The 24726-nt window shown below is 37.6% G+C and overlaps 3 protein-coding genes across 5 annotated transcripts; 2 read left to right on the plus strand and 1 right to left on the minus strand.

Annotated features, from left to right (window-relative positions):
* The first annotated feature begins 1156 nt into the window (after window positions 1-1156).
* Window positions 1157-12694, plus strand: prdm11 (PR domain containing 11). Of its 3 annotated transcripts, none has more exons than XM_082160248.1 (8): window positions 1160-1494; window positions 2218-2335; window positions 2443-2519; window positions 4658-4917; window positions 5024-5091; window positions 5242-5429; window positions 6158-6691; window positions 7252-12694. In XM_082160248.1, exons 2-8 carry the CDS (start codon window positions 2271-2273, stop codon window positions 9405-9407), a joined length of 3348 nt encoding a protein of 1115 aa, XP_082016374.1. In that variant the 5' UTR covers window positions 1160-1494; window positions 2218-2270; the 3' UTR covers window positions 9408-12694. The 3 variants fall into 3 exon arrangements, with proteins under 3 accessions (XP_082016375.1, XP_082016374.1, XP_082016373.1); XM_082160247.1 differs by having other exon boundaries at window positions 1162-1494; window positions 2213-2335; XM_082160249.1 differs by lacking the exon at window positions 6158-6691 and having other exon boundaries at window positions 1157-1494; window positions 2213-2335.
* Window positions 12695-12807: 113 nt separating this feature from the next.
* Window positions 12808-18961, plus strand: cd59b (CD59 molecule (CD59 blood group) b). The gene is made up of 4 exons (XM_082160258.1): window positions 12808-14415; window positions 14562-14644; window positions 14729-14869; window positions 18408-18961. The coding sequence occupies exons 2-4, from the start codon at window positions 14590-14592 to the stop codon at window positions 18611-18613; spliced, it is 402 nt and encodes a 133-aa protein (XP_082016384.1). The 5' UTR covers window positions 12808-14415; window positions 14562-14589; the 3' UTR covers window positions 18614-18961.
* Window positions 18962-19442: 481 nt separating this feature from the next.
* On the minus strand, window positions 19443-24681 carry kcnj11l (potassium inwardly rectifying channel subfamily J member 11, like). Its single transcript, XM_082160593.1, has 6 exons — window positions 24547-24681; window positions 23114-23304; window positions 22783-23019; window positions 22402-22671; window positions 21957-22164; window positions 19443-21018 (listed from the first exon to the last, which is right to left on the minus strand). Exons 2-6 carry the CDS (start codon window positions 23270-23272, stop codon window positions 20591-20593), a joined length of 1302 nt encoding a protein of 433 aa, XP_082016719.1. The 5' UTR covers window positions 23273-23304; window positions 24547-24681; the 3' UTR covers window positions 19443-20590.
* Between the last annotated feature and the right edge of the window lie 45 nt (window positions 24682-24726).

The following is a 24726-nucleotide window of genomic DNA, read 5'->3' on the forward strand; positions in this document are numbered from 1 at the left end:
TTTGCCTCCCGTTTGTCTTGAATTAAATTTGGCCTTTGTGGTAAAGAGATTTGAAATGTCAGGGTGGCGGTTGAGCTCAAGTGCAGGTGAATTAATGGCCTCCAACCATTGGAACACATTGTTTTGATGAAATCTTCTGTCCCTCCATTGACAGCTACGCAACTACCACTTTGACGCTTCGAAAAGTTTCATAAAACTACATATAAGTAGTTATAAAACACATATAAGTATTGATCAGCGAACACAAACAGAAGCTCAACCGAACCTGCTTGACACGTGAGAACAAACCTCATTGGTTCTTTTGGAAGCTCAAACGTGATGCGCAACACGAGAATGAACCTTATTGGTTCTTGCATGTCAAGCAAACATGCTTGAGCTTCCGTTTACATGTTTATATGTGAATAGAAGCCTAAATTCAATCTGTTCATCATATAAAGCAATCGTGTCTCAAGGACTAAACTGCTCGATTCATATGGATTAGTTTAAGTATCTCTTTATGAACTTTTTGAAGCTTCAAAGTGGTAGTTGCGTGGATGTCAATGGTGGGACAGAAAGCTCTCAGATTTTGATCAAAAAGATAATTTTTGTTCCGAAGATGAACGAAAGTCTTACGGGTTTGGAACGACATGAGGGTGAGTAATTAATGACAGAATTTTCATTTTTGGGTGAACTAACGCTTTAAGGTATACAACTACCATAAGGATGTCCTCCAAATGCACAATTGTTATATAAAGCAACCTTTGTTTTAAAACACCAGCTTCACAGTTTGTAGTAACTTAAGACATTTACTTCTAAAAGTAAAAACTTATGTCCTGCTCTACAGTCCTGTAGGATATTCCTGAAGCAATTCATGGCAAATTAAATACAAGACTAACCGGCTGAATATTGTATGAAAATTGCTCCAGTTCTTCCACTTCATTGCTGCGACCTCATATCAACCAAAACAGCAGCAATTTCAGTAGTAAAATATAGATGAGTAGTTACTACTTTTGCAACATTCAATTTATTTTTGCCATTTTAAACTGATTGAATTGCAGAGACCTGTACGTTGAATAATTAAAATAAAAAGGGAAAGGTTTTTTTATCTTTTAAAAAAGGTGAAAACTCGGCGCGCAACCGTTGCGTATTGTTTTGGGAGGCGCGTTCAGAAAACGCACGCACATGAAACGCGCGTGAACCGCTGCCTCATACAACTTCACGCACAATCTAACTTTCCCTTTCCTGAAATTTCGTGCCCGGTCTGCACAAACGCAGCTTTCTTCCGTTTTCCATGTCATTTCCTGTAATAAAAAGATGGTGGTCACAGCAGAGAGAAGCAGCTGACTGTGGTACAAACATTTGGAGATGATAAACTTTGCATCGCCCGGGACTAGTGAAATCCCCCCGTGCTATTGCGTCACCGCCGCGTTTCTCTTAGCGGCCAAAGACGAGACGCGCCACGGCTGAAGAAGACCACCAAAGACCCCACGACGCACTGCGTATATTCTCTAGACGGTGAGTTACACTCACTAGCCAATGTGGCCAATGAAAATGGCTTCCGAAAGCGTTAGGCAAATTGCCAGTCGCTAAAAGGAGACCGAGCGTGCAGAAGCGTTGCGTACCGTCATTGTCATCACTCGCGCTTGATCGTGTGTGCAACGTTTACCTCACAATGTTTAGAAGAACACAACTTTGCAGCAGTTTTGTCTTTCTAAAGAGTATTGTTGCCCTATTTGTTTTCCTGCACTCGTCTCTCTCACACAGCTCTTGTAGTTTATGAGTGATGGCCGGTTTGGCCAATCAGAGCGCTGCTCTCTGACTGAAATATTTTGGAAGTACATTTAGGAAAGGAAACGTCAGCAGAAGAGTTTACTCAGCGTGCGTTGTGGTTATCGCGTTATGCATGTTTTCATGAAAGCAACTTAAAGTTAACATGTATAACCAACAAATGCAAATGAGATGACAAGGTAAATCCAGCAGGACGTCACGGTTCCCAACTGTAATTGGGTAATAACATTGGCATAAACTTCTTTTATCTTTTTTTTTTTTTTTTTTACTCCCACAGTATCAGGATTTTAGATTACAAATTATATACAATTGGCAAAGTTTGAGATTTAGTGGCTAGTAAATGTATTTATTTTTTAAATACATTATTTTATATATAAAAAAAAATATTACAAATTATATTATCAGCATAAAAATGTGAGTTAAAAGTTTAACTGATGAATTTCAGAACAGAAGAACATGTCAAAGTGAAACGGAGCACACAGGAGTTTCTCCTTCCTGCCCAGATGGCAGATTCCTGTGCTATTCCAGACCATTCTCCCATGGAGGCAGAGGTCGAATGCAGCACCAGGTCAGTCTTACAAAGTGTGAACAATAGGAAACTTTTAAAGCGCAATTCCTGTGCATAAAAGTAGAAAATCTGTAGTAATAAGTTGTTTTTCTATCCATTTACCCTAGTGCCTCAAATGAGAAGTCAACTGAAGAGCCAAACAAAAAACTAAAAGTTGACCATGAGCACTGTACCAATTTTTATTGTAAGTATAATTTATTGTAATTAATATTTACCCATCATTTACTCACCCTTAAGCCTTCCTAGGTGTATATGCCTGTCTTCTTTCAGCCAAACACAATCTGAGTTGTATTAAAGTGCTCCTATTATGCCATTTTAAAGTTGGCAACAGGTTTACATCAAGCGGCAACATTCTAATCTGAAAAATGAAGCCTACCCGGAAGTGCGAAAAACTGCAATACATCGAAAATCCGCTAGGGGCAGGTCCCAAAAGGGAGCAAATGTCCATACACCCCCATGTTAAAATGTCCGTTTTCACAGCATAAATCCATGTTTTTACAGGTTGGTCCCATGGACTTTTATTGTATTTTTCGATAGGTTCCGAGTGCCTGACAACTGTGAGGGGGGTGAATTTTTTTCTAACTCATTAGTTTAGATCGTATTTAGATATAAAATGTATGACAAATAAGGGCGCGATTGACAGCTTGATTGACAGCTGACAACGAGCATAGGCTGCGCCGAGTGGAATTCCTGAAATTTGACGTCTCGGCCATGATCTGACACAACACATCATACCTGTAAGTTATCCTTTCTGAACATTTGTATTGAAATATGGCGCCGCCCATACCCCCCATAAACGGCCTCAAAACCGCTCTTCAGAAAGTCTATGGGTGACGTCACAGACGCTTTGTCCATATTTTTTACAGTCTATGGTTTACATGCATCAAAGGTAAAAAAACTGTTTAATTTTCTCATAATATACATCACCACATTTTCAATGATTCTCAAACGACTCATCAGATGAATCAATCTTTCTAAATCCCTCCTTTCCGCGAGCTACTCTGCTCTGATTGGCCAGACAGCTCAGTCTGTTGTGATTGGTCTACCGTGTACAGCGCGTGTCGAAAACAAAAACGCCCTTTGCCATATCAACGTCAGCTGTCCTGAGTCTTCCTACACCTCCATCGCAAGGACGACTCGAGCAGGACGTTTCTCAGTCATACACTACGCAGTTTGAGGTACATTATGAGATGTTGCAACTGTAATTCCTCACCATCAGCGTTAACAAGTGCATGTCCATCAACAAACCGATTATTTTACTTGTACTTATTTATTTACCCAGTATTTTTCTAATTTATTGCGGTGAACATGTGGAGACTGTATCAATAACAGTGCATACGTTAGCTGAGGTCTAGCGTGAATGACTGATGTAACATAAACGTTGGTAAAACAAATCTTGCTCCATGCTTAATCTTTACTCAAAGTAGTGAGAACGACAGACAATCTGCATTAATAGAGACAGTTTTAGGTAATAGTGGCCCACAACTGATTAGCAGAAGTATTACAGTAAGACAGTAATAACGTGAGTTAGACATGATACTATCCAGCATCCACAGGAATCAGCTGCCGGTTTGAGGTTCAAGTTTTCCCTGGTGTCTGCGTGCACAATAAGTGGGCGGGCAATATGCTAATGTTTCGTCTTGACGTCACAACGAAACGGCTTAGGCTATGGCTCGTTTGAAAAACGATTCATTTCATTGACTCAAGAGTCGACTCTTACTTTTGAAAGACAATAACTTTATATACGGTGCACTTTCAGATTTAAAACTTTGCAGGATGTTTTTATTCACTGAGAGCCATGTTACACACTACATGAAAGGTCATTTTCAAAAATCCATAATGGGGCACTTTAAATAATATTATGGCTCTTCCCAGCTTTGTGATGGCATTGAATAGAGCTTTTTGAAGCCCAGAAAAAGCACGTTCACCCCTAATTAAAGTAATCCATACGACTCCAGTGGGGTAATTAATGCCTTCTGAAACGAAGCGACTGGTTTTTGTAAGAAAAATATCCATGTTTTATTGCCATTTATCAACCCACTGGAGTAGATGCTCTTTTTGGGCTTCAAAACTCAGGCACTATTCAATGCTATTACAAAGCTTGAGTAGAGCCAGGATATTATTTAATATAACGCTGATTGTGTTTGGCTGAAAGAAGAAAGTTACATTCGCTTGAGGGGGGAGTAAATTATGGGATATTTTTTTTTTTTGTGAACTATTCCTTTAAACTTATATAGAAGTATTGTGTTGGTCTTTGGAAATTTGATATCAGATGAGAATTTTAAATAATTATGCTGTTTTTACTAATTGCTCATTATACAGTCTGTGAAGAGTGCAAGAAGTATTTCTTGGAGGAGTGCCCTACCCATGGGCCGCCTGTCTTTGTGCCGGACACTCCTGTGGCATCAGGGGTGCCAAATCGGGCAGCTCTCACCGTTCCCTCAGGCATCGAGGTCCGCCGAGATGGTGATAAGGTGGATGTCTGCTGCATGGATGAAAATATACCAAAGGGGGTGCTGTTTGGTCCTTATCAAGGCCAAATAATGACCTCAGATAAACCTTCAGGGCCATACTCTTGGATGGTAGGTTATGTTGTATGTTTAATCACCAATTAGCATAGTTTTATGTATTTGTATTCATTTTTAATGCAGGTAAAAACTATTTTAATGTAAAATGTATTTATTACAGATTGTTGATAAGGACAACAAATATAAATTCATTGATGGGAGTGATGAAACTACAGCTAACTGGATGAGGTAATATTATGCCACTTTAAATCTTTTCTTTTTGATTTCTAAGAAAATTGTTCTATTGTAGTAACCAAGTGTTCAAAATGCTGTTCTTTTAATCACTTCATTTGTATTCATGTGATTGTTCTCAGTGCTAATTTTGTTTATTCCTCTCAGGTTTATTCAGATTTCTTCGGAAGAGAGTGAAAAGAACTTGAGTGCATTTCAACATGGCAATCAAATCTACTTCCGAGTGTGTCAGAGACTGACGGTGGGCGAGAAACTTCGTGTGTGGTACAGCAGCGAGTACATGAGGCGACTGCAGAGTGTGTCTCGGGACAGCATTGACCGCAATCTAGACACAGGTGAGACATCGCTTGCTGGTGCTTGAGAAAAAAGTAAGGATTTTGAATTAGGGCAGAGGTTAAGGAATCTCCAAATGCTTTTTAAGAGGCTACTAATACAGTGCAGAGCTGAATGCAGGTTAAATAAAAAAATACTTGGTTCTTTCAATATAAAACGTGTTGTTAGGTGACAAGACTCAAAACTCACAAGATTTCACAAAAATGTAAACTGTAGTTCAGCCAAAAATGTGTACTACATACCGTACACAATCTTATGTTGTTCCTTTATGACATTCTTTTCTGAAATACAAAAAGGAGAAAGAATTCTACTGGTCGTGCTTTACTTTTCAATAACAATTAATGTGGGCTGGAAGTTTCAAGCTTCAAAAGGGATCCAAAGGCATCATAAAAGTATCGTAAATGTGCTCTATATTTCAAGTCTTCTGATAGATTTGTGTGAAGAACAGACCAAAATATTGGTCTACATACATACGTTCAATATTTCATATTGAACATTTTTGATCAACAAAAAAAGTACCCAGACGAGATGTTCCGGGCCTGCAATGGTTTAACAGGTAAGTGAAATGGGATTATATTTTACATACAAAATATTTTTACTCATCCTGGTTAAGCCATCATACTTTTTTCCAGTTTTATATTTTACCACAGTATTTATTTTTTTTATATATTTTTTTTATATGCTGATAGTGTTCATTTCCCTTATCAACCATTGTGGTATTGTATTGCAGGAGTGAAATTAGAAGAGCACGATGAGCCCAAAGGTCCAGTGTTGAGATCTGCAATGCACGGTAGAAGGACCCTAAGTAAGCATGGAAGTGATGAGGCAGAAAACCAGCCCCAGGCCAAGAAAAAGAAGATTGACCTCATTTTCAAAGATGTTCTGGAAGCATCTCTGGAGGCGAATCAAAGTCAGAACAACCCCCTGAACAGCACCTTGTCTTTTCAAAGAGCAAGAACAAATGTCTGCCAGGTTTTCAGCCAGCCTGACGGTGAGTGTAAAGTGTCAGTCTTTGCCTCTGGATTGGCTCCCATGGATCACCACGAGAGTGGCTTTGATGCGAAATGTATTAAAATGGAAGACACGGAAGAAGATGCGACTCTAACCGGCGAAGGACCATCGACATCTTTCTGCCCGAACTGTGTGAGGCTAAAACGACGAATCCGTGAGCTGGAGGCTGAACTGCTCCGTCTCAGAGGACAGGGGCATGTTGAAATTAAGCCCGTACCACCATCTGAGCCCCTTCCTAGTGAGGACCTCAGAGGTAGGTTTTCAGCTGGGATGAAACACTACCATGGATAAGAGCCTTTCTGCAATAAATTTTAACATTGATGTTTTTTAAAATATATGTCTGTATAGACCATTTTGTCTCTTAATCCATCAACTAAAGTTTGCGTTCTTTTGTTGTTTTTTGACTTTTTGCCATTGATTGTGTGATTGCCGTATTTGTTAAAATGTTTCAAATGGAAGTGCACTCCTAATTAAAAGTTTTAATAAAATAATTGTATTTACTTTTTGAAACCTGCCACTAAAGTTTAATTCTCTGCTTGTGTTTGGTTTGTTGTTTTTCATAAACAAAAATGTATTGAATTTTTTTTTATAATCATATTTTAAAAGTAAAAATAGTTTTCACTGTATTGGTTGATGTAGAACTTGAGATAAATGTGAGCTATATTGAGAAGGTGTGCTTATAATATGTATGGAAACTCTGAAACCTTCTATTCACTCCAAATCTAATCAGTAAAGAATTGTTTATTGAATTTTAATCCTGCGTTATATTTGTGTTCAGTTTAATGTTATGCTCTGTTTGCTCATCTGTTGTAGAGTCCATGACGCCAATCCCAGCAGTGCTTGAAGAGGATGACCAGGATGTTGATTCTGCTGATGAATCTCTTTCTGCTGACCTCATGGTGGCTGCGGATGAGTCTTCAAAACTCTCGGTGGGCTCAGGTCGTCGGATTCGCCGCTTCAAACAGGAGTGGCTGAAGAAGTTCTGGTTTCTCCGTTATTCACCCACACTGAATGAGATGTGGTGCCACGTGTGCAGACAATACACCGTCCAGTCCTCCCGTACCTCTGCTTTTATAATCGGCTCTAAGCAATTCAAGATCCACACCATTAAACTGCACAGCCAGAGCAATCTGCACAAGAAGTGTTTGCAGCTTTACAAACTTCGCATGCACCCGGAGAAAACTGAGGAGATGTGTCGTAATATGATAACACTTTTCAACGCTGCCTACCATCTGGCTTTGGAAGGACGGTCATTTTCTGATCTGCGACCCTTGGCAGAGCTCCTCAAGAAATGCGACCTCAAAGTGGTGGATCAGTACATGAATGAAAATGACTGTCAGATTCTCATCCAACACATCGCTCGAGCATTCAAAGAGGATCTGGCTGAGAAGATTCGCCTTTCGCCCTTTTTAAGCATCATCATGGATGGACAGCATGACGATCTTCTGGCTGACACTGTTGCCGTTTACGTCCAGTTCACCACCACTGATGGTCTTCCTGCCACCGAGTTCCTCTCCCTACAAAGGCTTTGCGGAGGCAACGTGGAAGGCTACCTTCAGGCCGTGGATCGTGCCTTTGGTGTCCTTGGGCTAAGACTCCAGGACATGCTGGTTGTTGGCTTGGGAATAGATGGCTCAAACATCTCCTCTAGTCTGAGGGCAAATCTTTACATAGCCATACAAAAGACAATCCCTTGGTTGTTGTGTCTGCCTGTGATGATCCATCGCCCCCATTTAGAGGTTCTGGATGCCATCAGTGGTAAGGAGCTGTCTTGCTTGGAGGATTTGGAGAACAATTTAAAGCAACTGCTTAGTTTCTACCGGTATTCTCCACGTATGATGGCTGAGCTAAGGTCAACAGCACCAACTCTGTCCGAGGAAGCCGAATTTCTTGGGGATATAAGGGCTGTTCGATGGATCATAGGAGAACCTAATGTTCTCAATGCCCTAATTAAGGACTATCTGGAGGTGGTTGCTCACTTGAAGAGCATAAGCAGCCAAACCCAGAGAGGTGATGCTGCTGCCATCGCTCTGTCTCTTCTACAGTTCCTGTTGGACTATCAGTCCATGAAGCTGATCTATTTTCTGTTGGACATCATTGCTGTCTTTTCACGACTTGCTTTCATCTTTCAGGGGGACTATTTGTTGGCGTCACAGGTGGACGCAAAAATTGAGGATGCCATTCATGAGATTGGTCAATTGGTGGATTCCCCAGGGGAGTACCTACAGGAGTTTGAAGACAACTTTCGAGAGAGTTTCAATGGTGTGGACCTCAAGAACTTGCGGGTTGCAGAGTCCAAGTTTCAGTCCATTCGAGAGAAGATCTGTCAGCGAAGTCAAGGCATCCTGGCCCAACGTTTTGATCCACGCAGTCGCACAGTGGTCCAGGCTTGTCAGGTGCTTGACCTGGCCTCGTGGCCTCTTAACAGGGATGTTCTTGGCGCATATGGAGAGGAGGAGATCCTTGTCATTTTTGACCATCTGGAGACTCTTCCTTCATCCGGACGCGAACTCTCTCGAGAAAGAATAGATGCCAGAGGAAGTCTTGTGGTTGAATGGAGGGATCTGAAAGCTGATTATTGTAGTGTGAATGGTTTTAAAGAAGTAATCAGCCACATCTTCAGATACAAGCAACGTTTTCCTCTTCTCAATCACATCCTGCAGGTTGTCAGGGTCTTGCCAACGTCAACGACCTGCTGCGACAAAGGAAGAGGTTCATTGCAAAAAGTGCGCCGAAATAGCCGTTCCAGACTGACTCTGGATCAGATCAATGATCTGCTCACCTTGGCCATTAACGGACCGCCTATTGGTAGCTTTGATGGAAAGCGAGCATTGGACAGCTGGTTTGAAGAGAAATCTGGGAACAGCTATTCACTCTCAGCAGAGGTGCTGAGCAGAATGTCCACCGCCGAACAAAAGTCTGTGTTGCACAATATGGATATAAATGCAGAGTATTATCCTGATATTTGACTGATCAGAGCCAATTCCTCAGCCAACATGATTCCAAAAAAGCCATCTCATTGGAAAAGGGCTGATCGGGACTATAATGTGATTGGCCAAGTAGTTTGACACTGGCCCTGCTGCTAATGGCCTAGATCAGCATCTTCTCTAAGAGTCGGTATGAATGCCTTTGCAGGTCGCAGGCACATGAAACACTTTAAAATGTTCATGTAAATGGTTGTGATGTGTTGATATGTGTTTTTGTTCCAAAGAGAAACTATTTTCTAGTCGTGAGGATTGTTGCCGTTAAGTGAATGTTCGACTGAGCACCATTTCATCAGGCGTTGGTGAGTGAAGCCTCCTTACAGTCTTTTGTAATCTCTGAAAATGTCACCTTCTTGCAAAAGCTGATTTAGCTGAAATCTTTCTGGAAAAACTGTTTTATTATTCTGTCTGCAATATAATTCAACTTCAAGCAATCATTCTGTATTTGTATGTAGACTTGTGTGTATGGAAATTATCTAACAAAAAGTGCTTAATTTTTTAGCATGTTCTTTATGCTGGTTATCGCTAATTGGAATGGAAATAGCCACTATTTTGCCATGCAGTATATTCCTAACATTTTTGTATATTTTTTTTTTAAGATGCTCTTAAAATCAGGGTTCCTCAAAATACGGTCCTGGAGGGCCACTGCCCTGCAGAGTTTAGCTCCAGCCGTAATCAAACACACTTGAACAAGCTTATCAAAGTCTTCAGATTTACTAGAAGATTACAGGTAGATGTGTTTGAGCTAAAGTCTGCAGGACAGTTTTGAGGAGCCCTGCTTTAAGTTAACCATTACTCTTAAGATTACATGTAAAAATGGTTTGAAAACATGTTGATGTGCCATAATACTTTATGCAATCAGGCACCTGTAATGTGCAGTTTACACCCAATCTGATTTAAAGTATATAGCCTAAATATGCAAGGTTTGAATTCCTTACCAATAGAAAAAAATGTAATGTGCTGGTGTTTGATTTCTGGTACATGTTTTATGTACAGTTACAGACAGCCACTTCAGGTCTCCTTACAAGCCAGTTCAAATTATAATATAGATAAATTTTCATTTCGGTTTTACTCGATTTTTCTCTGATGCTGTATCAAAGCAACAAATATATAATATGTTTACTTTTTAATGCTCCATATAGGCAGCCTAAATAGTCAAATGTTTACTGGAAATTTAAAATGATGAATATTTCAGTAATAATAGCCCCAAATATGATCACTCTCTGTCTTCATACTTTTCATCTGATTTAAATGCTTGTGCATGACGTCACCACTAGTAGGCGACACTGTACAACAATTTACCTTTGGCAAATTTTAAGTACCTGAAAGAATCTCTTTTTGATTTAATGTCATACAAGAACAAATCTTTTGTATTTTTGATTGTTATTATGTGCATTCATGTAATTTACCAGTGTGCATGTCTTATGGTCAGCAGCATATATTTCTTTCACTGACTTTTAATTAGTTATTTTTGCCGTACCTTGCCTTGCCACTAAATTCCATCGATTATACCTGTGCAATATATATTTTACAATTAAATTGTATGTTCTTAAATACAAGCAAGTTTAAAACTTACTTATAATGTTAATTTAAGCAAAACTCTGGAATTTAGAGGTTTCCAATGTGATCAAGCATGCTTTATAAAATGCCTATGGATTTGCCCTTTTTATTTTGTTCTAGAAATTTCCATATTTTTCATTCATAACTATTTTTAATTGTAATTTCTCAAGGTCAAAAAAAAAAGTGATCAGTTGAGATCTATTATTAAAATTAAGGCTTTTAAAGTCATATTTGCAATGTTGTAGTTAAAATTAAACATGAGTTATCATGTCAGTTTTATTCATATAACTGTTAAAGCGTCATTATTATCCATTAAGAAAATATTGTAATCTGTGGTATATCTCCATTTATCAATCTCAAAAAAAATACATGCAGTATAATATGCTGCATTCACGCCATGTCTAAAGTACAGTGGTCACATGGTACAAGTAGGAGTTCCCAGCTTACAAGTTGTAATGACGAGCTTTACGAGGACGTGAACGCTTTTTACAAGTTGAAATCTCGTAATAGGTAATTAAGACATGGTGTGAACGTACCTATATTAAATAGTATTGATTGCTCTCACTTTATAGTGCGAAATGGTGCAGTTAAATGCAGTGTTCTCTAAAGTTACGTTAACCTTTAACTATGCACATGCACAGTTAAGACTTGACTACCTTCCATGTGCTGCAATGTTTTACATCGATCAAATTTTCTAGAGAAATTAAAACAGCTTGTCTTCATTTTAAAATAGATTTAGATTTTGCACGTCTGAAAATTTAGCATGTTTAAAGCTTTAGAAAGCTTGTTTTTTAGGGAAAACATTTTGATAAATCCATTTTTTTATTCTGTTTTAATGAATGTACATTTTAAAAACTGTGCTACGCGAAAGATTATTATGTTTATAACTATTATGTTTCAAAGTAGTTAGCATTTTTGTTAGCATTTCTCGTCCCAGTGAGCAATTGATGTCAAAGCATACCCACATCTGAACTCATTTGGAGTAGCAATAGGATTGTGTAAAGGATCAATAAGTGCGCTGCCAAAAATCTAAACGTTTTGTTTCATTTATGCATGTTATGTGAATGCTTTTGAATGTTAGACTGTTACCTCACAGTGAGGTATGCCATCGAGTGAATCTTCTCTTATTGTGTTGGGAGTTATACGCCGTAGCTGTGTCAAAGCTAGCGTTTGCTCGTCTTCAATGGTGAATTCTGATCAAATGAGCCAAAGTCAAGCCTGATTTTGTTTAGTTTTCCTTTCATCAAATACTACGCGTACCAAATGTAAATGTTACGTCTAGATTCATAATTTTGTACTTCTTGATTTACTTGTCATGTAATCACAATAATGTTCAATGTCCATATTATGAAATGTTTTTCAAACAATTATTGATGATCTGTTTTTATGTGGGAGACATTAGGTTTAAGGCCTAAAGAACAAAGTTACTTCTGATTTCAAGTTTATTTTCTAATGGAATGAATTGAAATAAGTGAATGGTAGCTCTATATTCTCATTCAGTTTCTTTTTGCAGAGAAATATGTCATTTGCTTGGATTTATACATCATACACACTTTGCTTTCTGAAAACATAACACTGGAACTCAAGAATATGAACTACATGTGAAATGTATACCTAGAGAATGTGTACATGTATTATAGAAACCCACTTAAAATGACAGCATATGGAATCTATATTCAACAAATAATGGTTTAATAAAGTTTTCTATGTTATTTTCATTGTCATGGTCATTTTTTCACTGGTTTCTTAATTGTCTCACTATTCATAGATAAAGGTACGATAAGATGGTCATAACATGAGAAATTGAATTTGCCTTGACATATCTTTTGACATATAAGAGGTCTTTGTACCATTAAAACATCCTGCAAGTTTCATAGCTTAAAACGTTCTCCTCATTATAAACAAAGCATTTATTTAATCAAGCTCCAAAAACGACTTGTTTGGATATTGTGAGATCTGTGACATGATCACACAGGCAAATACATTTGCATATGCCTGCCTCCAGAGCAAGACATTGACGAATAGTTTTACATCATTGCTTAACGGCTTATATTTGAGTGTCACGTCGTGTCGAAAGCAAACAGAACCCATTATAATCACAGACGCTGTCTACACTGGATACAGTTTACAGATCTGCGCTCAGTTTCTGACACTTGAGTCTGTCGACATGAAGACAAATGGAAGAGTGAAAGAACATCCGCTTTGACGTTTCCAGTTTAAACAACTTGTTTGCAAATTTAAAATGTAGCGTAATTAACTTAACAGGATAAAAAAAAAGAAAAAAAATCTGGAAAAGCACTTGCCGAAATTGACTCTTTTTCCATTTTTGAGCTGGATTAGCCAGACACACACACACACACACAAACATCATTTAAAATGCTGCACTGAACGCCACAGCCCAAACAAAGATCAAGTGCTCTTTGTTGCTTGTCTGACCACAGCTTCATTGTTCATCTGTGCCTAGATTTTGGTCCTTTAAACACAGTCCCATTCCGGCATTGTGGAAAAAGCCAATCATCACGCCTTCTCCTTGATATTACCATTCTGACACTTTTCTGTTCACTTCGGTAACGTAGGAAAAAAAGCAACAACATGAGTATTTGTGTGGGCTACCACACCAACAGCGCCACTTCACTGTTTAAATACCAACAAATCCATTAACTTAACACCGATTGTTCTGCTGTCGCCAGATACAGATTCACAGTTGTATTTTGTGTCTTTTCAGATTCAGACTAAAATAAGGGCGCCATTGAGATGACATTTGAATTGAGTGCTTCCATGACTGCAGAAAGGCTCTGGGAAATGTGACACAGGCCTTATTGTTACCAACAGCTGCAGCGTTGGGAAACGTAGCAGAAAGGATTGGGTTTTAATTCCCGTGGTCAGTGGTTACGCTGTACAGATAGAGAGACGATTAGATTCAACTAAAGTTCAGAACATCCAGATCTTTTGTTTTAAGATTCTGTACACTATCTTTGTAAAGGCAAATTCTGATTGTGCTCCATTTTAGGTCAAGATTTAACCCTCTTCTGGCTATGCAAGATTAGATAAGCGAAATGCAAATTATTTTAGAGATGCATTAAGATATGAACAAATTTCTGACATCTGAACAATTGAATGTGTTGAATTTGAGCTTTTTTAGCAGGAAAAACTCACTGACTACATTGAAACCATGTTTTGTTTCTCATTTTACACATTTTCTAAGGAACACCACTGACATTATAACAATAATGACCGTTAAAAATCAAGTCAAATTTTTCATGACCGTTTAATCTGACTTGGCATCTTAGGAGAAACTCCATCAATGACATCATTCATGCAGGGTGAGGTTGGGCAACAGCTCGAGCAGGGAAGAGGTGGCACGAGGAATTCTTTTGGTTCACTGAAAAGCACACGCTTGGACGTTTGTAACATCTGAATACTTTTGAGCAGGGTAAGTGATATTTAACACAATTCTAATGCTGCAGATGTTTTTCATATAGCTTCCATACAAGTAAATACACAAAAAAGCAGATTTGCCTTTTCATTCCCACCAGTTTTCGTTCTGTTTAATTTCAGTTTACTGTTATTCATTATCAGTCTCTTCGGTCAGGAAGGTTTTCTCACGATGAAGTGCTCTCTTGGACTTTTTCTGCTGGTCTGTTGTGTGTCTCTTAGCTTCGGTAAGTTAAATGCATATGGTGCTTATTGTCGGGATGGTTTTGTGTGGCTTTGGTCATGACCTCAATGCTTTTTATTCGAAACAGGCGTTAAGCATTATGGAATGCGATTCTCCTCTGCAGGCTCGTCTCTTCAATGCTACAAGTGTGAGGATTACTCTGGGGCTCATTGCTCAGTGCAGCAAGTTTGTTCTTACGAGGACGCGTGTTTATATCTTCATGAGAAAGGTTGGTGGATAAAGTTTTAGTATGCAGTACATATCCTTTTTTTATATATATATATATATATATATATATATATATATATATATATATATATATATATATATATATTTTTTTTTTTTTTTTTTTTTTTTATAGTGTAGTGTAGAAATTTTAAATGCAATTATTATTGTTACATTATTTTTTGTATATTATCCAAAATGTACTTGTACACTTAAGTCACTTAAAATATATTTGCTTTACATATAAAATAACAAACAATCTACAAACAAGTGACATTATAGAATTTTTTTTTTATTGATATTCAACATTTGATAAAATCAGGCCAATGGGGTGTTACGTAATGAACACATTTTCCCCATTGCCAGTGTTGGGAAAGTTCACTTTCTACATTAACTAGTTCAAAGTCCAGTTCACAAATTTTAAAATGAACTAGTTTAGTTCAGTTCATAGTTCACACTTCAAAATTTTGAACTAAGTTCACAGTTCCAAAAATGAACTAGTTCATAGTTATTTTTTCCATGTTGCTGCGAGATATTATTTTTCAAAATGATTGCCACAGCCCATATAGAACCACAGACAATTATTTTATCAGTTTTAACACTGAAGCTATGCGTCAGATTTTCCCCATCCTCACCAACCTTGTCATAAAACTTGTTTAAATGATCATACGACGCCTCCTTGCTGCTTTTTGTTTTGATTTGTAACTTAAGTGATGAGTCGTTCATGAACGTTCATTGCGTCTGTCACTTGACAAATGAACGAAAGACTCGAAAGGTAAAGTAATTATTTATGTTCCCTGTAAACGATTTTTGACTGCATTATAATGATTTCTTAATTCAGAATATGATCAAGATTGCGTAGGTGGATGTGTTCGGGAAATTTGCCAGTTAATAGTATAACATGTAAAGCCCCTTAAATGAACGAAATGACTCGAAAAAAGATTTGTTCATTTTGATGAACGAGATCGAACGAGTCAGTAGACACTGGTGGCTGGTGTTGCCAGATTGGGTGTTTTTTCCGCTACATATTAAGGCCTGTTTACGGTGTGTTTTCGCCTGGAAGGCTCTATAGAAATCTGGGACTCTATTAAACGAAGTTAAACTGAGAGAGCGTGGTGTTCACAGACACCAGAATGAACGAGTTCACAGTAACGTTCATCAGGGACAGGCAGTAATACAGTAGCCTACGTTCAGTTCACGTTCGCCCAAAATATGAACGAGTTCAATGAACGCGTTCAGGCACAACACTGCCCATTGCAATGTAAATTGTTCCAGTTCACTGTTAACAAATGCTATTAACCTTTTAAACCATTTTGTAAGTGTCCATTGTAATTTCCATCCATGCAGCTAGACATTCTCTAAGAACTAACTTCACTAATCACTCTGCAATACGTTCTAATCAAATGATGTTGAGCAGTAAGTTAGTTACTTTTTAAAACTGTACTTTATTAATTAATCTAAAATATAATCACTTAGTTAATATTACTTAATTAGTCTATTAAATGGCCATTGTGGTAGAAATTCCCCTACACACCTGACTTAAATTCATCTGGGACTTCCAAAGCGTCTACTGACCAGTTTATCCTCTAGCACATCTCCTAATCAACATCAACTAAGTCGAACGATGTCTCGCCCCTTATGAACACTATCACTTGGGAATAAGGTCTCTAGTGTTCCACTAACCTACAGTAACCAGACAGATTCCAGATAGTGCCTTTGATTATGCTTTAATCACGGTCGGGAGGACCTCGTATCAGTTACAGAGAATCCCCTCGACAAAGAGAGTACAACAATTTGTATAGAATAGGAGCATTGCAAAGATGACATGATTCATTACATAATTTTTCTACAATATGATTGGTTCTTCATATGTGTAATTCAGCCAACCCTTCTGTTACTTGGTAAAAGCAAATCTGGATTTCTTGATTGCTTCACCTTGTTCCTCAAAGTCATGAGTTTATATATTTAGACAGCTATTTAGTTTTGTTTCCCCTTTTTTATTATCAGATAGGACCCAGACTTGCCTGACTACGTCAGACTTCGTACTTCCGCTCAATTTCAGTTCGCTTCTGTACTCAGACTGAGATAGCGACCTATCTCCCAGTTTTCCTCCGGCCTCAAAACAGCCGGCCAATCAACGAACAGAGGGCGGGCTGAGAGCCGTGACGTAGATGCTGATTGTACCGTGGATGCGTAGATTTACTTCACATAATCGTTCACAGCCATGTTCACTCCGGTATTTCGCTCGATGGTTTTGTTTTCGCATCATACATGTGTTTACAGTGGAAATTCGATGCGGCTGAGCCAGCGCATAACACACGTCATAACCAAACGTTATGTGATTGGCATACGGGTAACCAAAGATTTTAAACTTCAGACAAGCACTATAAAACGCTGCGACTAAAAACGCTGTATTATTCATGCCAGGCCAGTAGATGGCGATGTCACTTTGTAAAGAAACACCATGAGCCTATAGACCGAACACGTAATACCGGTACTTATGGGCATGATGTCACCGTTTTCACAAATTCGTGTTTTTGTAGTTTACACAGAGACGTTAACAGTATCAAACGGTGTCGTGTAAACAGCCCCTTAAATTTCTCAGTAATGAAATCATCAAAATACTGAGATACTTAAGGGAAAGAAAATGAAGAAATGCTCCAAACACTGAGTATTCTTCTTATCGAACTAATAAAGTTAAGAATATTTAATATTCACAAAACCTTTTCTTAAGAATGTTCTTATCTTTATTTCTTAAACTGTTCTAAAGATAAATCTTAAGTAGAACTTGAATTCCTGAAAAGAATCTTCTTAAAAATCATCGCAAATAACCTCTTAAAGGGAGGATAACCTTCAACTTGTCTAAAATCCCCTAATGGTAAATTATTTTATTAATTTATTGTTGAGGTGATTGTTAGTGGTTCACTTCATGAAATGAGTATTTTAACCAAAAGGCTACATCATTTTGTGCAGTGTATATATAGGTTAATCATTTAAATTCTAACTTGCTTTCCTATCGTTACAATATTTTGCTTGAAAAATTTGCTGTTTTAATGTAATTAGTATACCATTTGCTTTATCTTTTGTTATCTAAAGCAATGTCGGTCATACATTTTTAAGTGTGGACTTCTGTTCTGTTCTATTCTACACTCTTAAAAAATAAAGGTTTTTCACAGCGATGCCGAATCATTTTGGGTTCCCAGAGAACAGCTTTAATGATCAGTTCTTAAAATAATATTTTATTCCTAGTTTGAAGAACATTTTAAAAATAAAAAGATACCTTTTTCCATGGATGTTAAAGGTTCTTTAGGAAACCATAGATGCAACCTTTAATTTTAAGAGTGTATTCTGTTCTGTTCTGTTCTATTCTATTCTATTCTATTCTATTCTATTCTATTCTATTCTATTCTATTCTATTCTGTTCTGTTCTATTCTGTTCTGTTCTGTTCTGTTCTGTTCTGTTCTGTTCTTATCTGTTCTTTTCTTTTCTGTTCTGTTCTGTTCTATTCTATTCACTAATTCAGACATTTCTCATTTTCCAGGTGGGAAGACCATTCGCCGGTGCATTCGATACACTGACTGTGAAAACTCTCGTCTGTCCCAGCAGTTCCCGTCGATATCAGAATACACTTACAGATGTTGCAACACTGACCTGTGTAACAGCGGGCCAGTGACCGCTGCAAGCACGTCGTTCTTATACCTGCTAGCGGTGCTCAGCGGCCTCTGGTCCTGCTGCATCACTGCATGATTTCACAATAGAGCTTCTTCAGAAGTTTTTTTTGTTGCCATACCTCTTATGGATATCCATATATTTACTATGTATACCATTATTTAGCGATTGCTCGTTTTTTACTAACCACTTATAAACCTTATATATTTGTATTCTAATACCATTGTATTTTTATTTTTATTTTGGCTGATATATAAAAAAAAAATAATGCTGTAAAATGTTTGATCTTTTCATATATGACCTTTTGTATGTGGTACCTTTACATGAGTAAAATAATAATTTAAAAAAACTAGATTTTCTGATTTTCTACGTTTTAAACATTTTTAAAGAATTACTGATGTTTGGGTGTTTTAAGCGTTGCCTTACTCCTGACCAACTTAAATGTTCAGTTTCAAACCTGCAACAGTTCAAGTGTCCATTCAGCACCGCGGACAGCTCCACTTCAACTAGCCATTCTCATTCACAACCTAAAGCTGCGTTCACGCCATGTCATAATTACTGTAAATAAAGCTCTGTATGCTTTCCAATCAGTCTGTAATTAATTTCTACAAGCATGTGAAGGCTTATTACAGTTCAGAATCGTTACAGTAATAACAGCATGGTGTGAACGCACCTTAACACTGAGTAAAAAGAGGAATATATGTATTCAGTGCTAGACTGCTGAGTGGATTTGAAACAGCTGATTTTAAAATCTCCACCATCTGAACGCAGATGGACCAGCTTCCCTCTGAATACCAATCGCTGCAAAGTCTCTAAAAGTAAACTCTGCCCAGCTGTTGATCCCTAATCCTGTGATATAACACGCACGTTTTCACAAAAAAGTGAAGAAAACTCCTTCAGTCAGATGTATAAAACGTCATTTGCTTTATTACTTACATGAAATACATGAAATAAATTAACCCGCTGTTATGTATAAACAGTTAAATCAACACGGAATGTATTCTCTAATGGTCATTTAAATAGCTTAGGGGGACACTAACATGATGTGTTCAATCAGGTCCTCTAGTTCACACACAATTGCACAAGGCCACACAATGTAAACACACAATATGTCAACATTTACAGTCACAGTAAAAACAAAAAAAGTCACGTAAACACGATCACATCTCATAAAACAAGATGAGAACACAAAAAGGCAAAGGACTGGACTGGTATATTTTTTAAAAAGGGTTTATGGTATAAAAACCCAATATACAAACATATACAGCTGCCTCATGTTTGCTTCAACAGCAGCAGCAATATTTTTTAGTCGGGGTAGATGCCATATTTAATTTGACATGAATGAAAACAAAGCTGTGGAGTATAGAACAAGAATCTGTCAATCCATTTGAGCCACACAAATGCGTTTTTGTATTTCACTACACTGCTTTTCCATTGTTTTTCTATGTAAATATGCGCTAGATGGATGTATTTGAGTGCAGTTGCGCTCGCAGCGTGAAGTTAAAAGTAGTTCAAGTTTTACAAAATGCGTTTTTCAAATTTACTGGCCTACGTCATGTGTTTTCGCGGTTAAAAATGCTGTCCACGCAACGGTCAAACACATCAGTTCAGCGCATGTTTACATAGTAGCACAGTGGAACACAAACAAGCATTCTGTGTGATTTAAGGTCTTTGGTAATGTTTATTTTCACAACCTGGAAGTTTTGAATTGACTGTATTTACTGTAGGCCTACTTCTATGCCCCACAGCCTCCCTTTTTTATTCTCATCAAACTATGTATGGCGTCTACCCTAACCAGGCTCCATGCCTTGACTATTACATTTTTCTGTCAAAACAATTCATTATATTGCTGGCAGTACAGGACAGAATCTACAAGACATTCTCAGTTGTCCATGTTTTGACAATTTACAAAACATGTGTAGTATAAAACCTATTTGAGACTTATTTGTTATTTATAATATGCTTGACTATTAACTGAACTAGTGTCACCAGTAACTGCTAGATCACTTCTACTTCCATGTCTAAAAACAAAACAAAAAAAGTTTTCGTTGTTCTCTAATCGCTCATGTCCTCTATTGTCTCTTCTTCAATCTCTCTGCCTATCTCCTCAAGTTTCACCGTTTTCTTTTGACCCTTCTTATCGTCCTCTTTCTCCGCCGTTACGTACCACGGCTTGGCTGCCGCATCATCGCAGGCTCTGCCGCCCCCCCTCCTGTACCCACCCCGTCCCGCCCTCACCAGCCCCCAGCCCTGAGGTTTACCCTCATGGGGTCCGCTGTCCTGAACACCCCTGGTCTGGTCCAGCTCCTTGGCACTGAGGGCCGGCATCCGGACGGGAACAGTGTTCCCAAATTTGGAGTAGTCGACCGAGTAGCGGCCATCCTCCTCCGTCATAATGGAGACGAAACGCCGACCCCACAAGATCTCCTCCGGTGTGTAGGATGTGCGGGCCTGCATTGTGATGCCGGTGGTCTCCACAACACCTGGAAGAACAGACACATTGGCTCCGTTTCAAAAACTAGTGAGCTATATAGGCAGCAACCTTATAAGATAGTTTTTATTTTATTTTCAGTTTGTCTTTTAAATTTAGTGTTAGTTTTCACTCTTTCATTGCTCATTTGAGTTTTCTAGTTTCAGTTTATTTAGTTTTTTATTTTAGTTTTAGCATTTTAGGGCCGCCAAAGTTAATGTTGATTATGAAAATGTTTCCATTCAGTTTTCATTTCATTAACGACTGCCTTGAAATTGATTTGACATTAGCATGTTGCTAAGCTAATGGTGCAATACTCTAAAAAGCTTTAAAAAATAATAATAAATATGGGTAAAACTGCCAATTTTTTATTATATTCAAATATTTTTTGTCTTTTCAATTTAGTGTAGTTTCATATTAGTGTTAGTTTCCTCTCTTTTATGGCTCCTTTTAGTTTTTTCTGCATTTTCTAGTTTCAGTTTATTTAGTTTTTATTTTAGCTTTAGTATTTTAGGGCTGCCAAAGTTAATGGGCTAACTATCATTTGAAAATTTCTCAGCACAGTCTAGTGTTTTGATATCTATACTTGCATTTTCATAATTAATTTAGGTAGTAGTAAAGGTTTCAAGTTTTATAATATACCATAAATCAAAAACTACTACTAAAATCTATTTGTGGCTATATTTTATATGTGTGTTTTTTAAGCTATTTTATAAAGAATGGGTTAAATATGGGGTAAAACTGTCCAAATTTAATTATATTCAAATATTTTTATCAATACTTTCTAGTATTGAATGAAAAAATAAGTTCTTTTTCATCAAATTCAATGCAAGGCAATGAGTTTGGAATAGGGGTTCCTTTAGAAATAAGCTTCAATGATTCATCAAAATGGTAACCTCAATGGGTTGTGAATCAAAAAGATTACAATAAAGATAAATGCACTCCATTCACCTTCTAAAATGACAATAATCTCCAGGTCTTCGGTAGCCAGCGACTGTGCCGAGACCTCGTACAGCGGACTTCCTCTGTCAATAGTGTGACTGATTATAAGCGGAGAGACGAGGAATATGCCGTTGCTCCTGAGAGGGTTTTCCACCTGGATATCGAGCTGACAAACAGGAATCACCTCACCCTCCGCTGTCACTGTCCGCCGAATCACCTGAGCGACAAAAGGTGGAATTCAAGTTCTGGACAGAAATGATGCCATAGAAGAACCATTTTGGGTTCCCCCAAAGAACTTTTCAGTGCTCTTAAAAGAACATTTTAATAACCTAAAATACCGTTTTCCACTATAAAGAACCTTCTGTCCAATGGAAATGTTTCATAGATGTTAAAGGTTTTTCATGGAAACCAATAAAGAACCTTTATTTTTAAAAGAGTAGAAGATGTTTGTCACCTGCAGCTGAATGGTGGCCGAGATGATCATGCTCTTCCTCAGATCCCCGACGCGGAACATAAGCGTCGGTCTGCCGTTGCGCGGGGCAATGACAGCGTTTCGTGAGAAGATGAGGGTTTCTGCTCGCCGGTTGGCTTGAGCCGTCTTCATGAACACACAGCCCAGCATGATGGCGTTGATGATCAGGCCTAGAATGTTCTGGATGATGAGGACTATGATGGCCAGCGGACATTCCTCCGTCACCATTCGTCCTCCAAAACCAATAGTGACCTGATATTACAGACACATAATAATAGTTTTCGTTATCTTACAACCCTTTTAACCTCAATTTAGGTGCACTAAGCTCAGCTGATACTGTTCTAGATGCTATGGGTCAGTTACCTGAACCTCAATGGAGAAGAGAAAAGCAGATGTGAAGGAGTGAATGGAAGTGACACACGGCACAGGCCCGGGATCGTTGGGATCTCGAGGCTCCAGATCACCGTGAGCGAACGCCAAGAGCCACCAAACCATGGCAAAGAGCATCCAAGAGCAGAGGAATGCTGAAGTGAAGATGAGGAGGGAATGCTGCCATTTCAGGTCCACCATTGTGGTGAACACATCTTGGAGAAACCGGCCCTGAGAAGCAATAAAGTCATCATTGCATCTGTTGTGTAATAACATGTTATACAACAATATTTGAACATTTGCTTGGACCAGAGTTGATCTGCACCTGTTCTCGTATATTCTTGTGGGCAACATTACACGAGCCGCTCTTGGTGATGAAACGCGCTCTCTGTGACTTTGGCCGGATGCGACTGGGTTGTGTGGCGTCTTCAGCGAGTCGTGTCAACAGGAACCCATCAGGCATAAGGCCTTTACGGGCCAACATTATGATAATCTGTGGCTGATTGGTGCTCCACACTACAAAAAGGACAATCAAACGGATATATAAATTCAATTTTAATTTAAATATGCATTGGCAATAAGAGTTTGACTATTTAACACATTAAAAAAAAATTTTTTTTAATTTTTTTTAAAGGTTTCACATACACTAAAAAAAACCACATTTTCATCCATTTGAATTTCAGCTTCAATGAACTAGGCTAATAAATTTAACATGATGTATAATTTGTCAGTCATGCATAAATGAAACAAGGAGAGTTATGTAATAGTACAAATGTCACTGAATATGTTTTAAATGCGCAATAACCTGGTTTCTATATTCAATTTATTATTCGTAAACCATATCTCATACTAACTGAATCTTGCTTGTTCCACAGCTAGCCATTTTTAAACCATGTTCATGCTTTTACATTTATTTTTCACTTAGATTAACACTTAATAGATTTATGCTGATTATTATCAATTTAAATAAATACACTTCGAAAATATGATCAATTCAAATCAAATAAATATAAATACTTAAGCTATGACAAAATTATTTTTTTATTTTATATTATAATATATATATTAGTTTATTTATTTATTGTGTGTGTGTGTGTGTAGAGATTACATGAAAAAGATCACACTAGTGAAAATGGTTCTATTATACATTATTTTATAATTCAATTCAAAAATCACTATAATGTAATTTCACTACAAATTATATTATATTTTGTTCAAATATATATTTTAAATAGTTATTTTATAATATATATTTAATAATAGCATTTAAGTGAGTTTAACCGGAACATTACATGAATTTTAAAAAGGTTTGTGCTTGGAATAATTACAATTAACGTTAAACGTCGCATGTTTTCCTAATTTAAATGTATATTAAATCTATGTAGTGCGTGTTCTGTATAAATATATAAAGATCGTACATTAAGAGGATTCCAAGGACAGTGGTGTTTATAATCATTCAACACAAACACTGAAATATCACAAATCTCACTTCTGTTAAAACATCAACAATATCACAGTTAATTATATTTAAAAATCAAATTTTTTCCCGCTTTATGTTGTGTATCTGGAAATACATCAATAGATAGCCTATGTAACGTTATTATATAGGCTATTTAATTGAAGGCATCTTCGTTACAAAACGCACACGAGCAGTTGGACAAAGCAAATATTATCGGATTTAATCATGCATTTGTTTTTGCATTTTGCGATTCGTCGTTATGATAGCATAATCAAGGTTATTATTTTAAAGATGCTTACCAGCACAACAGTGACACGCGCTGTTTATTTCATATCGATGTCGTTTAAAAAAACAAACATTACCCGAACAAAATGTTTAAAGAGCGAACGCAAGCAGATGGCTGGCTAGGAAGATTATGCAATCAGACAGAGTCCTTATGATAGAAAAATGAATGACTGGCGGACAAACATATCCCACAA

Source organism: Leuciscus leuciscus (genome assembly GCF_965113295.1).
Source record: "Leuciscus leuciscus genome assembly, chromosome: 25".
NCBI classification, from domain to species: domain Eukaryota; kingdom Metazoa; phylum Chordata; class Actinopteri; order Cypriniformes; family Leuciscidae; genus Leuciscus; species Leuciscus leuciscus.

Coding starts and splice junctions, on each gene's coding strand:
- cd59b (XM_082160258.1), top strand. CDS start 14,590: ATGAAGTGCTCTCTTGGACTTTTTCTGCTGGTCTGTTGTGTGTCTCTT. Junction 14,645..14,728: donor TTGTGTGTCTCTTAGCTTCG/GTAAGTTAAATG, acceptor TATTCGAAACAG/GCGTTAAGCATTATGGAATG. Junction 14,870..18,407: donor TTTATATCTTCATGAGAAAG/GTTGGTGGATAA, acceptor CTCATTTTCCAG/GTGGGAAGACCATTCGCCGG.
- kcnj11l (XM_082160593.1), bottom strand. CDS start 23,272: ATGTTGGCCCGTAAAGGCCTTATGCCTGATGGGTTCCTGTTGACACGA. Junction 23,020..23,113: donor ACAAGAATATACGAGAACAG/GTGCAGATCAAC, acceptor ATTGCTTCTCAG/GGCCGGTTTCTCCAAGATGT. Junction 22,165..22,401: donor CGGCCACCATTCAGCTGCAG/GTGACAAACATC, acceptor TTTGTCGCTCAG/GTGATTCGGCGGACAGTGAC.
- prdm11 (XM_082160248.1), top strand. CDS start 2,271: ATGGCAGATTCCTGTGCTATTCCAGACCATTCTCCCATGGAGGCAGAG. Junction 4,918..5,023: donor CAGGGCCATACTCTTGGATG/GTAGGTTATGTT, acceptor TATTTATTACAG/ATTGTTGATAAGGACAACAA. Junction 5,092..5,241: donor ACTACAGCTAACTGGATGAG/GTAATATTATGC, acceptor TATTCCTCTCAG/GTTTATTCAGATTTCTTCGG.